The 14,440-nt window shown below is 39.5% G+C and overlaps 1 protein-coding gene across 1 annotated transcript in view; it reads left to right on the top strand.

The window, feature by feature from the left end:
- The window catches only part of DDX60 (DEAD (Asp-Glu-Ala-Asp) box polypeptide 60), a 204,479-nt gene that overhangs the window by 55,787 nt on the left and 134,252 nt on the right, over positions 1-14,440 (top strand). Inside the window, exon 3 of the mRNA XM_006864550.1 lies at positions 13,170-13,233. Coding sequence (XP_006864612.1) covers positions 13,170-13,233 — 64 coding nt within the window. The remainder of the gene's footprint in view (positions 1-13,169; positions 13,234-14,440) is intronic.

Raw genomic sequence — 14,440 nt, forward strand, 5'->3', positions numbered from 1 at the left:
GCACCTGACAACAACAACAATATTGAACATTGTAGGGCTTAGCCTGCAGCTTCATTGCTGTTTTTCCCTCATTTCCCCTTATCTGTGACTAATGTAGTCACCCATCAGAGCATATATTCCCATTGAGTCTTAGTGTTGGAAAGGGTTTGACATTAGGGGACTTTAAATAGTGTCTTGTCGTTTTCTTTGTACAGGTTCTTTGTTTCTCTGCTTATATTTTTTCCTAAATATTTCGTCCTTTGGGAGGTTATTGTAAATGATATTGCTTTCCTAATTTTGTTTTCAGTGCTCTCATTATTTGTATAGAGGAATGCAACTGATTTTTGTATTTTGATCTTATACCCTGCTACTTTGATTAATCTTCCAATGAGTTTCAGTAGCTTTTTGTGCTGAGTCTTTGGGGTTTTCTATGTATAGGATCATATCATCTGCAAATAGAGAGACTTTTACTTCCTCTTTGCCAATTTGGATGCCTTTAATTTCCCTATCTTGCCTTATAACTCTGACTAAGACTTCCAAACAATATTGAATAGGAGTGGTGATAAAGGACATCCTTGTTTGATATCTATTCACAAGGGAAGGCTTTCAGTTTTTCTCTTCTACGAGTGATGTTAGTTGTTGGTTTTGTATATATTCTTTTAATTATGTTGAGGAATTTCCCTTCAATTCCTACTTTGCTAAGTGTTTTTATCAGGAATGGATGTTGGATTTTGTCAAATGCCTTTTCTGTATCAATCAATATGATCATGTGGTTCTTTTCCTTTTTCTTATTTACATGGTGAATTCCATTGATTGTTTTTCTGAAGTTGAACCATCCTTGCATCCCTGGTATGAATCCTACTTGGTCATGATGTATTATTTTTTTTGATGTGTTGTTAAATTCTGTTGGCTTGGATTTTGGTGATAATTAGTCTATAATTTTCCTTCTTAGAATTGTCCTTCCTTGGTTTTGGTATGAGGGTTTTGCTTGCTTCATATAATGTACTAGGGAGTTTTCCATCCTTTCCAATATTCTGGAATAATTTCAGTAAAATTAGTGACAGCTTTTCCCTGAATGCTTGGTAAAACTCACCATTGAATCTATCTGGACCAGACGTTTTTTGGTTAGAAGTTTTTTGATGACCTGGTCAATTTCTTCCTTTGTATAGGTCTATTCAATTTTCTACTTCACTTTGTGTAAGTTAAGTAGGTCGTGCTTTTCTGAAAATGTATCCACCTCCTCTAGGTTTTCAAATTTATTGGAGTACAACTCTTCATAACATTCTGTTATTATCCTTTTTATTTCTGTTGGTTCTGTTGTTCTGACATCACAACACCAAGGCTGTTCTTTTGGTTCTGACATCACCCATGAGATTTATTACACATGCTATTTGTGTCTTCTCCCACTTTTCTTCTGTTAGGTTTGTCAATGATTTGTCAATTTTATTAATTCTTTCAAATAACCAGCTTTTTATCCTCCTGATCCTTTCTATAGTTTATATGTTTTCTATCTCGTTTATTTCTGCTCTATTGTTGTTGTTGTTGTTATGTGCCATGGAGTCGGTTCTGACTCATAGCGCTCTAGTCTTTATTAATTCTTTTCTTCTGTTAACTATTGCTTTACTTTGCTGGTCTGTTTCTAGTTGTTGGAGATGTTCTGTTAATGTGTTGATTTTGATTCTTTCTTCTTTTTTGGATTTGTGCATTTATTGCAATAAACTATCCTCTCAGCACTGCTTGTAATTAGAAACCTCCAGAGGTGGGAGGTTTTCCACTTATTCAGGCACCCCCTCTAGTCACCAGAATGGAGGTGTACAGACAGTGAGAGACCAATGAACAGACACACACACACAAAACAGAATGTCCATACCTTCATCTCCGAGGTTCCATCAGGCATTAGTCTGTGGTAGTTCTGATTCTTTCCCCTCTAGATCTTGCCTAAGATGGCAGCTCCAGGAACCTCTGAGTCTGGTGGATTCAAAAGCATAAGATTTCTTGCTTCTGCTACAACTTCCACGGGGTATAAGTCTTCAAACTTTAAAAATATTCCTATATATGTGGTTCAGAGTTCTGGAACTGTCCCCTGAACCTGCTTAGTTAGGTATTCTGTGTTTGTGATTGAGACCCTCATTGCACTTCTACTCTATCCACCATCAAGCCCCACCTCCACATTAATTTCAATTATCAATACATTTTGATTGCATGTTTGATCAACTTCAGACTGAATAAGTCGGTAGAATTATACAATTTCATCATGACTGGCATTAGTGATTGGTTCATAAATTTGAATAATAGTGGTATTAAATGGTCTACCTTATAGGAGTATGGATGTTATCCTATCACCAACAGTGTTGTATTTCAAGACAGATCTGTTTATGTTCTTTTTGATGATTATTGTGATGCTACTCCTCTTCAATTCATCATTTCTGGCATATTAAACCATGTGATTGTCAGATTCAAAATGACCAATACCAGTACATTTCAGCTCAGTAATGACTAGGATATTAATGTTTATGCATTCCATATCATTTCTGACAATTTCTAGTTTTGTTAGATTCATACTTCGTACATTCCACGTTCCTTTTATTAATGGATCTTACAGCTGTTTCTCTTCAATTTGTGTTGTACCTCATCAGTAAATAAAAGTCCTGTGCATTCATGTCACCACGGTCAACTCTACTCTGAGAAGGCAGCTCTTCTCCTGTCATATTTTGAGTGCCTTCCAACTTGAGGGGCTCATTTTCTGGCACTATATCTGACAATATTCTTGTGTTCTTCATTGTGTTTCAGTGAATTCATTACTGTTACAGTTGTGCCTATGGAAATGAGAAAGGAACCATGATTGGGGTATGTACACTATTGCAGCTTAGAAAGGTTTGCTACATTGCCTCTGAAGACTTGCAATCACCTTGGTCAGGCTATGACTCATGACCATAAAGCCCAGGTAACACAAATCCATTAAAGGTACTCCAAGGCAGGGTGTGACTAAGGATGAGACTATTTCTTCCTGGACTGGCTAGGGGAGCTGTAGTAATCCACTTTCAAGTAGTCACTGCCAAAGGGCAAAGGTTTTAACATTGCAGGTTAATAATCAGAAAGAATTCAGAGGGAACTTAATTTATATCAAAACTCAAAAAGGAGTGGGCTCTAACTGTAAAATGTAGTCAAATCAAGTACCTAAACTTGAATATAAACCACAAATTTATAGGCATCAGGTAAGAAGGACAGTGTCCCATTGACAATAGCATTTAGGACAATGAATTAAAAATTGCTGAATGATCTCTCATAGCTAGAGCTAGAAACTGCGAGGACCAACAGAAAGTGCTCATTGGCCTTCCCCTCAAATGGCACCCAGTGTTCGTGTCATAATTGCCATTCCTTAAGCACACCTTTATATCTGTGGTCTTCAGTGGACTTGAAAGTTTGAAGGACTATGTCCCTTTACTTGTGAGGTCTGCCCTAGTAGGTAAAAAGTACTGTGTGTGAAACTTGTTTCTGAACAAAGGTGACTGAGAGATAAAAAGTGGGATTTGCTATTTAGAGAATCAGTTATTAAGTCACCTCTGTTATTACAGATAAGGAAGTTGAGGATTAGTTAACTAATTTATTAACAATCTCAAAGTTAGTAAGTGGTACTGTCAGTATTAGATAGATCTATCCAAGTAGATGTCCTTGCTCTACTAGTTTCAAAATGAGAGGAAATATTACTGGCAAATTTAATCCAAAGTGGTAATATTTTTAATGGGGACTTGATGTGATTAGTTTTACATGGTAAATGGTAGATTCAGGTAGAAATGGAATGAAAATGGAGACAGGACTCAGTAGTCTACATGAGAAATGATTAAGTTTTACTTTAGCCTTTAGAAATTAGATGAGAAGATATTATAGATTCTATAAGTGTTAGGAGTTCAAATTTGAGAGGTTGAGGAACTATTACTAAAAGCAAAACCTAATCCCAATCCAGAAAACTTTTCTACAAATATAGAAGAGAATGGAAAGTTTTATTATTGAATAAGTATTAAACAAGAATGTGAGACACCACAGGTAATTTACTAGTTATTCCTCTCACCCTCTAAATAAGGATGGTATATGGTAAGCAATGTTATCCTTTATGTAGCTGAGTGGATGAAACTTTTTACATTCATATTTAATATGAAATTACTAATTTTCTAATACCATATGGCAGGATGGAGACCTACTATCCTGCTGTAGGATAAGAACTGGACTGCTACCTGCAAAGTCAGAGGTTCAATTTTCCCAGTTGCTCTTTGGAAATCCTATACCTGAAGTTATGCTAATCTCCTTCCAGGAAATTGGGAGGTAGATGTATGATCTTCTTTGAGAATTATATTTGAAAAGAGTTGCCTCCCAAGTCCTTTAAAAAAAGTGTGTAAATGAAGTCTCCTTGATTTACATGCTTTTCAAAGAGGAAGTGAAAGAATTAACTATAATAAGCTATCTTGAACAAATATGGTAGGAAAGGAATCTCTTCCCTTGTTTTCACCAAGCAACTGACGTTACAGTTGATTCTGATTCACAGCATCCCTATAGGACAAAAGGAGAATTACCCCTTTGGTTTTTGAAACTTTAAATTTTTATGGGATATTTGTTGTTGTTGTTAACTGCTGTCAAGTTAGTTCTGATCCATAACAACCCTGTATAGGGTTTCTGAGGAGTGGCTGGTGAGCTTGAACCACTGACCTTGCTGTTCAAACTGACTTTGCAATCCAGTGCATTAACTCATAGCACCACACCAGGACTCCTTTATGGGATTGTTGTTGTTAATTGTTGTTGAGTCAGTTCCGAGCCATAGCAACCTTGCATAGGGTTTCTGGGGAGTGGCTGGTGAGGCTGAATGGCTGACCTTGTGGTTCAAGCCAACCTTGCAGTTTAGTGTAATAACCCACAGTGCCACACCAGGGCTTCTCATGGGATTAGGAAGCCTCAGCTCTCTCCCAAGGAGCATCTAATGAGTTCATGCTATTGACATTGCAGGTAGCAGTCCAATGCATAACCATGACACCATCAGGATTCCTTAGTGTCAACAGGAATGTAAAACCTATTGTTTTCCGTTTGCATTTTCCTACAGCGGGAAATGAGAATTGAGTTAATTATATAATGTTGTAATTTGACAAAGATTGGTATAGATGAAATCAGGGGAGAAGAAGTTGTTTGGGGAAAAGGGATTGGTAAAGAATCTGACTCATAGTGACCCTGTATAGGATTTCTAAATCCTATAGCTGGTGGGTTTGAATCACCCACCTTGTGGTTAGCCATCAGTGCTTATCCTACAGTGCCACACCAAGACTCTGATTGCTTGAATTTCTCAATCAGTAAACCATCATTGGTGATCTCTGACAAAGTAGTTTTAAGGCAAATTCTGTACTAATGGTGGCTGAGGACTTTGAAGTGGCATAAGGAAACATAGGAAATAAATGTAGACTACTATTGAAAAAAGGAGCTCTGGTAGCGTAGTGGTTACGAATCGGACTGCAAACCTTAAGGTCAGCAGTTCGAAACTACCAAATGTTCCGTGGGAGAAAGATGAGGCTTTCTGCTCCCGTCAAGATTTATAGCCTCAGAAACCTTGTACAGGGTCGCTATGGGTCAGAACTGACTTAACGGCACTTAACAACAACAACAACTGTTGAAAACCATACCAAGAAGAGAAGATATGATATAGAACAGAGGATTGTTATTTGAAACTGGAAGGGACTTGAGTCTTTTAATGAACTGAGCAGTACATTTTAGATGACAAGAAAAAAAGATGAAGATACAAAAGACTGAAGAATAATTAGCTAAACTTTTGAAGATGCTTGTTGTTGTTTCTAAGTGCTGTTGAGTCAGTTCCTACTTACAGTAACCCTATATAGGGTTTCCAAGGAGCAGCAAGTGGGTTTTGGATTGCCAATCTAGTGAGTCACAGTCCATTGCTGACATACACACCACACCAGAAATTTGAGGAGGCTAGAGGGTGCCAAATCCATATCTTAGTATGTTAGCTATGTTATGTATGTATGGAATGCTATGTGTTCTTCTTATACTCTAAGTAAGAATGGTACATGGAGTTGTCATAAACTTGTGAAACTTGAACAGAAAAGAAAAATGCTGTGGGATTGTAACAATCATTGTAAAAAATGCAAAACAGAATTATTGATATTATTAAGTGTAGTTGAGGCTATTCTGATTCATAGCAATACTATATAGGTTTACCGAGGAGGGGCTGGTGAGCTTGAACCACTGACCTGTGGTACAAACCAACCTTGCAGTCCAGTGCATTAACCTGTAGTGCCACATCAAGACTCCAAAGCAAAATTAACAAGTGGAAAATGTAAAAGGATAAGCTGTGTTGGTAAGCAGTACATTTAGTGGATTTAGGAATGCTGGGCAATTGCCCTCTGTATCCAGATGGGACTAAAAAAGGAAAATTTAATTGATTCAGATTATCAAATTGCTTGTTAGTGTAGACAAAGGCAGAGACTGAGGCAGTTGAGCATGTTGACTAGAGAAAAGCTGATTGTCCTTCCAAAGAATTGGGAAGGTGTATCACATTTGTTGTTGGTATTAAGTGCTGTCATTACGTCGGTTCTGACCCATAGCAACCCTGTATAGGGTTTTCAAAGAGTGACTGGTGAGCTTGAACTGCCAACCTTGTGGTTCAAACCAAATTTGCAGTTAAGTGCATTAACCCACAGTGCCACACCGGGACTCTGTAACACGAAAATGGTTGGAAAGACAAGGCTTAAGCAGATAAGAGATATTAGTGCTGTCAAGTCCATGTCAACCCATAGTGACCCTGTATAGGGTTTCCAAGGTGCGACTGGTGAGCTTGACCACCAACCTTGTGGTTCAAACTGACATTTTAATCCAGTGCATTAATCCACAGTGCCACACCAAAACTCCTTATGAAGCATAGACATTCTTATAAGGAGCCCTGGTAGGGCGCTGTAGGATAAGCACTGGACTGAAAAACACAAGGTTGGCGATTCACACCCAACCCAGCCACTCTTCATAAATCCTATCTAGGGTCACTATGAGTCAGCACCAACTTGATGGCACTTAACAAGAACAGACATTCTTACAGAGAGATAAAAACAGGATTCACCCTTGCAAAGAACAGGAGGAGTCCTGAATACAACTTGTCACTTCCTTTATATATTGTGTCAGAGGTATGAACTGTACTCCTAGTTCAAGTGTGTGAACAGTTAAATTCACTTGTCTATGCTTATTCTGAGTCTTGCTCTTCAGTCTCATGACTGACAAAGTTTCTTTCCATTTACCACAAGTGCTTTTATTTATTCCTGTTGCTGTTGTTGTTGTTAGGTACTATCGAGTGGGTACTGACTCATAGCAACATTATGCAGAACAAAACACTGACTGATCCCGGGCCGGCATCACTACTGTTGCCACGTGTGAGTCCATTAGTGCTTCCACTTGGCCAACCTGTCTCATTGCGGGTCTTCCTCATTTTCTCTGATCCTTCACCTTACCAAACATGATATCCTTCTCCAGCACTTGGTCCCTCCTGTCAATATGGCCAAAGCATGAGAGACGAAGTTTGGCCATCTTGGCCTCCAAGGAGCACTCTGGCTGCACCTCTTCCAAAAGTGATCTATTGGCTCTTTTGGCAGCCTGTGGCACTGTCAATATTCTCCTCCAACACTATAACACAAAAGCATCAATTCTTCTACGGTCCTCCTTATTCACTGTCCAGCTTTCACATGCATATGGGGTTATTGAAAATACCATGGCTTGGGTCAGGTGCACCTTAGTCCTCAAGCTGACATCTTTGTTCTTCAACACTTTAAAAAGGTCTTGTGCAGCAGATTTGCCTAATGCAATACGTCATTTGATTTCTTGCTGAGGCTGGTCTAACTTTCTGTTGAGATCCAAGGAGTAGCTGGTGGGTTTGAACCACTGACCTTGTGGTTAGCTGTTGTTGTTGTTGTTGTTAAGTGCTGTCGAGTCAGTTCCGACCCATAGCGACCCTGTAGAGGGTTTCCGAGGGTGTAAATCTTTACGGGAGTAGAAAGCCTCATCTTTCTTCCACGGAGCGGCTGGTAGTTTCGAACCGCTGACCTTAAGGTTCGCAGCCTGATTCGTAGCCACTACGCTACCAGAGCTCTACAGTGCCACAACTAGACTCTGAAGACTAAGTAAGTATTGCTTGAATTTCTCAATCAGAACATCATTGGTGATCTCTGACAAAGTAGTTGCAAAGCAAGTTCTGTACTAATGGAGGCTGTATGAATACTACGCAATTTGTTTCCTTGAGTCTTGCTTTTTAGGTTTTAGCTTACCATTAACTAACTTTATTTACCCCTTACAACATTTTTCCTTTTCTCCCACCACTCTTCTCAGAACATGCTTATTGCTGAGATTGGCTTGTTTCTGCTGAGACAGAGTGACTTGAGGCCCCTTTCCTTTCCCTATTCTACCTGCCTGTATGGGGTTTTTGAGGCGCAACGGTGAGTTTGAACTGTAGACTTTATGATCAGCAGTGCAGTTCTTATCCTACACTGTCACACTGTTGTTATTATTAAGTGCTGTGGAGTCAGCTGAATATGCTCTGTGTATGAGGGATGCAGAGGACTGAAGCTTTGAAGCAGCGGTGTCCCTAGGGAGGAGTCTACAGCGTAGCAGTGTCCTGTGGGGGTTCGAGATATGACTGTAATCCACACATGCAGGACTGGGAAGTGGCCAAGGAGGCACACTTGAACTTGCTGGGCACAGGCTGCTGGGAGCTGGAGGCGCCCACATACACTGGAGTGTAGGAGTTTCTAAAGGTGTAGAGCAGGGACTTCCTGTAGATGCTTGGAGACCAGGGCTGAGGAAAGGTGAGGAAACAAAAACACGGTAGGGTTTAAAGAAGAGGAATGGGGTGAGCAGTTAAGACATTTAAGGGACCCTCTTCAAGAGAGAAGAATCCTGGTTTGGCACTATAGAATAAGCACTGGACTTCTAACCGCAAGGTCAGTCATTCAAAATCACCAGCTACTCCTCAGAAACCTGTACAGGATTGCTGTGTTGAAACTCATTCAAAGGCACTAAACAACAACAACTTCAAGAGAAAAAAGGAGCTCTGTTGAAGCTGTGGTTTAGTCATTGGGCTGCTAAACTACAAGATCAGAGGTTCAAACCCCGCTGCTCCTGGGAGGAAAGATGAGACTGTTCCAGTAAAGATTTACAGTCTCTGAAACCCTAGATAGGATTGCTATGAGTTGGCATGGAGTCGATGGCAGTGAGTTTGACTTGGGTATTAGGACACTAGGAGACAGAGTTCGGTGTGCAAACCCAAGTTGCAAGCATAATAGGTACAAGGAAGATACAAAAGTGAGCATGTTGCATTTCAATTTGAATTTTTAATTGTGGTTTTTGGTCCATGAAAATTCCAAACATAGTTCATATGTAACTATAACTTGAAGTTATTCATTAATGATCAGTTCTTCATAATATAAAATCAAACTCAAGGTCCTTGTATTATTTACATGTTGTTGTTGTTGCTGTTAAGTGCCGTAGAGTCGATTCCGACCCATAGCGACTCTGCATAGGGTTTCCAAGGAGCAGCTGGTGAGCTTGAACTGCCGACCTTGCAGTTCAAATGGCTTTGCAGTCTGGCGCATTAATCCACAGCACCACACCAGGACTCCATATTATTTATATACTACTATTTTTTTTTTTTAAATAATGTTTTTTTGGATGAGTAAGATTGCACATCTCACCGTGAAATTTCATATGCTTCTAAGTTCTTCCTCTTGGTTTATCTTGTTTGTTGTTGCTGTTAAAGGGCTGTTGAGTTGGTTTTGACACATAGCCACCCTGTATAGGGTTTCCGAGGAGTAAGCGGTGGGTTTGAACTACCAACCTGTGGTTAGCAGTCCATTGCTTATCATACAGCACCACACCAGGACTTATTTGTTGTTGCTAAGCGCCTTCGAGTTTGTTCCAATCCATAGCGACCCTGTAAAGGGCTTCCAAGGAGTGGCTGGTGAGCTTGAACCACTAACTTTGCAGTTCAAACTGATTTTGCAGTACAGCTCATCAACCCACAGTGCCACCAGGACTCCAGGACTCCATGGTCCCAATTTCTCTAACTCAATTCCTTCTAAAGTTATGCCCAAGTTATGAAGTTCGTATTATTGGCTGTACTCGCACACCTTTAAGGTTCAAAGGGATTCTAGGACCCCAAAACAAAACAAAACAAACCCATTGCTATGGATTTCAGTTAAACCCTATAGGACAGGATGGAATTGCCTCACAGGGGTTCCAAGGTGTGAATCTTTATGGAAGCTGACTGCCATATCTTTTTCCTTAAATAGGCTGGTGGATTTGAATTGTACACATTTTAGTTAGCAGACAAATGCTTTATTATGCTACTAGGACTCTTGCTATCCTGAAACCTGCCCCACCCACCTGGTGATAAAGGTAAAGGGAAGCTAAACTGCTCCTGAGGTGAGAAATGAAACTGAAACTCACTGGCTTGGTATAAAACTAGCTTTGGAGACATGGAAGTTTCCAATTGGGTACCCACATCTTGGGTCCCCTTCTAGCTTTCAATACAAGCTCTGTACTCTCTCTCTGACTCCATCCCTGTGAGGAGTGCAATTCAGCACAGTGGCTTTTCCAAGGTCTGAGATTCTGGGGTCTGGAATTTGGAAAGTGCTGCTTGTTTGACTGGGGGTGGGGGCAGTCAATGTAGATATGTCTTTAGGGAAGGGTTGCTTGGTTGGTTATGTGTAATTGAATCAGTTCTGACTCATATCAATTCTATATAGGGTTTCCAAGTCTGTAAATCTCTGTGGGAGCAGAAAGCCTCATCTTTCTTGACTAGGGGATGGTTTAAAGAGGAGCTGTCTTGGTATGGATCCTAGGTTTGTTTCTAATCTGGGCATGACAGACAGGACATGCCAGACACAGGAATTTCTCTTAATCTCACTGGGCATGGGTTCTTGGGAGCTAGGGGTACATGTACCCACTGTGGTCTCCAAGGAGGGAGAGCAAGGGACCCCTGTTGAGGAAAATGTATTTGCATAGATTTCTGAAAAGAAGCTTTTTGTGACTTTTGAGGAAACCGACACTTGCTGATTAGCAACTATGCTGAATTTAGAAGAAGAGGGGAGTAGTCAGGCATTTCAGTGACCCTCTTCAAGGGATAGTGAGCACTGGTGACACAGTGGGTTAAATATTGGGCTGCTAAATGAAAGGGTGGTAGTTTGAATATAGCAGCTTCCCCTGGAGAAAAAGATAAGATAGTATGTTTTCTTAGAGATTGACAGCCTTGGAGACAGGAGAGACTGTCAGAAGCAGTGGCATGGAGAGATAGAGCAGCTACTGACTGACTCTAGGAAAGGCTGTGTGCCTGCAGGCAAGAGGCTGGCTTGCAAAATGCATTCTTTGGACATTTAAATGAATACATACTGTTGTTTTGTATGCATACATCAAATATTTTTGCTTTATTGACTTGTGAAAAGTAAGATAAAAAAGGGAAGCCACAGGGAGAAAGCAGTGTAGCTGTTATTGCAGGGAGGGGATTGTAATAATTTAGATGAAATCAAACAAATGTTTTATTTGATTGTTTGAAAATTCAAAATAAAAAAAGAAAAAAGATTTGCTGCCTTGTAAACCCATGGAGAATATCTTTGTTTTCTGTCCTATAGGATTGTTATGAGTGGGAATTGACTCTATGGCCTTAGGTTTGGTTTTGGTTTGGTTCTTCAAGGGAGAGGAGTCTTGATATGGTGCTATAGGATAAGCACTGGATTGCAAACCATAAGGTCAGCAGTTCAAACCAACCAGCTGCTCCTCAGAAACTCTATCCAGGGTCACTATGGGTTGGAAGTGACTGGATGGCACTTAACAACAACTTCAAGGGGAAGAAGTTTGATGGTGTGGTGGTAAACTCTTCTGAATCCATCAGTAGACCTTACTGAAAAAGATGTGACCATCTGTTATGCTAAATATTTACACTCTTGGAAACTCTTAGGAGTAGTTTTCATCTGTCCTCCAGGCTCACATAGAGTAAGAATGGGCTGGAAGGTAACGGTTATTTATTTATCTTTCTTAACTGGGATGGGGCATGAGATTACTAATATTGAGGAGAAACAAAGAGGAGTCAAATCTGAGCAGTCAATAAAACCTGGACATGGACAACAGGAAATCTGTTTTTTCAAATCCTTTTCCAAACTACACCAATGTTATCACCAAACTCAGCATTTATCATTTCCCCAGAATGGGTTTCTCCACCTCTTTAAAAACTGATTTTATAGTATTCTTGTTGATTGTTGTTGCTAATTGCGGTGGCATAGGTTTTAACTCATAGTAAAGCTGTACAGGGTTTCTGAGGAGTAGCTTGTGGGTTTGAATCATTAACCTTACAGTTCAAACTGACCTTGTGGTCCAGTGCTTATCTTATGGTGCCACATATTTGGGCTTAATTTTTGCTTGACTACTGATGATCTGTTTCTGTCAAGATCATAGCCAAGAACATAGTATAGAGAAGTCCTACTCTGTAACAGATGGGGTCACCATGTCACAACAGTTTGCTTAATACATAGTTGTTGTTGTTAAATGCCAGTTCTGACCCATAATGCTCCTATACAGGATTTCTGAGGAATGGTTGGTGAGTTTGAACCGACTTTACAATTCAGTGCATTAACCCACAGCGCCACACCAGATTTCCTAATCCATGGGGTCATTCAATATGTGTCTGCTGAACAGAGGAAATTAATTTTTTTTTTTTTTTCTGTTATTTCAGGTTGGTCCTGGTTTGGTGCTATAGGATAAAGCACTGGTCTGCAAGGCCTGTTTGAACTGCAAGGTCGACTGGTCAAACTCACTAGCCACTCCTTGGAAACCTTGTATGGGGTCTCAATGATCAGAATTGACTCACTGGCACTTAACAAGAAGAAGACCAATTTCTATTAATAACTACCATTTAAAGGAAATTTGCTGTAGTTAATATTTACCAGTTCTGTTTCCAGCCTCATAGAACAACAAAAATGGGTAATTTTCTATTTGTGATTTTTATAAATTACATAAGAATGATTCTGTCAACTGCATAGATTTAACAATATTAAAACTATACCTGTATTACCACTTCTTCTTTCCCAATTAATGACCAACTTATAGCTACATTAAACATTATTGATGCTTGAAAATAATCTATTTTATTTGTTTTCTTTTTTGTTTAGAAAAACACACCATGATTTTACAGGAAATATCACAGATAATTTTGGAGGAAATAGCAAAAGCTATGTGAGTATTGTGGCAGTAATAAGAAATACAGAGTTAGGGAATCTATTCCTTACATACCTTTTAAGTGTTATATTGTTGTTGTTGTTTAGTGCCATCAAGACAGTTCTGACTCTTAGTGACCTGATATAGGGTTTCCAAGGAGCAGCTGGTGAGTTTGAATCACCAACCTGTGGTTATCAGTTCAGTGCTGATCCTACAGTGACACACCAGAACTCTATTAAGTGGTATGGTGGTGGTGGTGTTTATGTGCCATAGGTTCTGACTCATAACAACACTACACAGGATTTTCGAGGCTGTAATCTTCATGGGAGCATAAAGCCTCATGTTTCTCCCATGGAACAGCTGGTAGTTTTGAACCGCTGACCTTGAGGTTCATAGCCCGATTCATAACCACTACACTACCAGAGCTCCTTATTTTTATAGATATATATTATTTATCAATATAGTCCTTTTAAAATTCTTTGGTGGTGTTGGGAACATTTTTTTTTTTTTTTACTTCATTTGCCCATGACTATCAATGAACATATTGCTTTATAAAGGAATGAGATTGATGAAGTAAGAAGGTAATAAAATATCTTTGATGTTCAGAATAAGTCTCTGGGTAGCTCAAATTGTTAACATGCTAAGTTGCTAAATAAAAGGCTAGAGATTCAAGTCTACTTAGAGGAACCTGGACTTTGGAAATCCCTAGTGATCTAATTTGAAAAACCAGCCATTGAAAACCATATGGACACAGTTCCACTCTGACACACATGAGTTTGCCATGAATTGGAGTCCATTCACAGCAATTAAGTACTGGTTTTATCTTCAGAATACAGACATTAGAGTCAGATATTCCTGAGTATAATACACACTCTGCCATGTGATCCTGGATAATTTGCCCTAACTCTTTGAGTATAAGTTTCACCCCCTGTCATCTGAGTTGACTCTGACTCATAGTAACCCTATATAGGCTATCTGAGACTAAATCTTTGTGTAAGCGACAGCCTCATCTTTTTCCTGGAGAGTGACTGGTAGAGTTGAACCACTGACCTTGTAGTTAGAATCCTAATGCCTAACCCACAACTCCACCAGGGCTTCTTAAGTTTTCTTATCAGTCATGATCCTACCTTATTTTTATGAAGAAGAGTTGTTCATCTCAATGTATTTGAAAAACCTTAGCATAGAGTCTGCAATAAAACAGTTACTTAATAAATGTAGTTATTAA

The sequence above is a fragment of the Chrysochloris asiatica genome, unplaced genomic scaffold (assembly GCF_000296735.1).
Source record: "Chrysochloris asiatica unplaced genomic scaffold, ChrAsi1.0 scaffold00066, whole genome shotgun sequence".
Classification (NCBI taxonomy): domain Eukaryota; kingdom Metazoa; phylum Chordata; class Mammalia; order Afrosoricida; family Chrysochloridae; genus Chrysochloris; species Chrysochloris asiatica.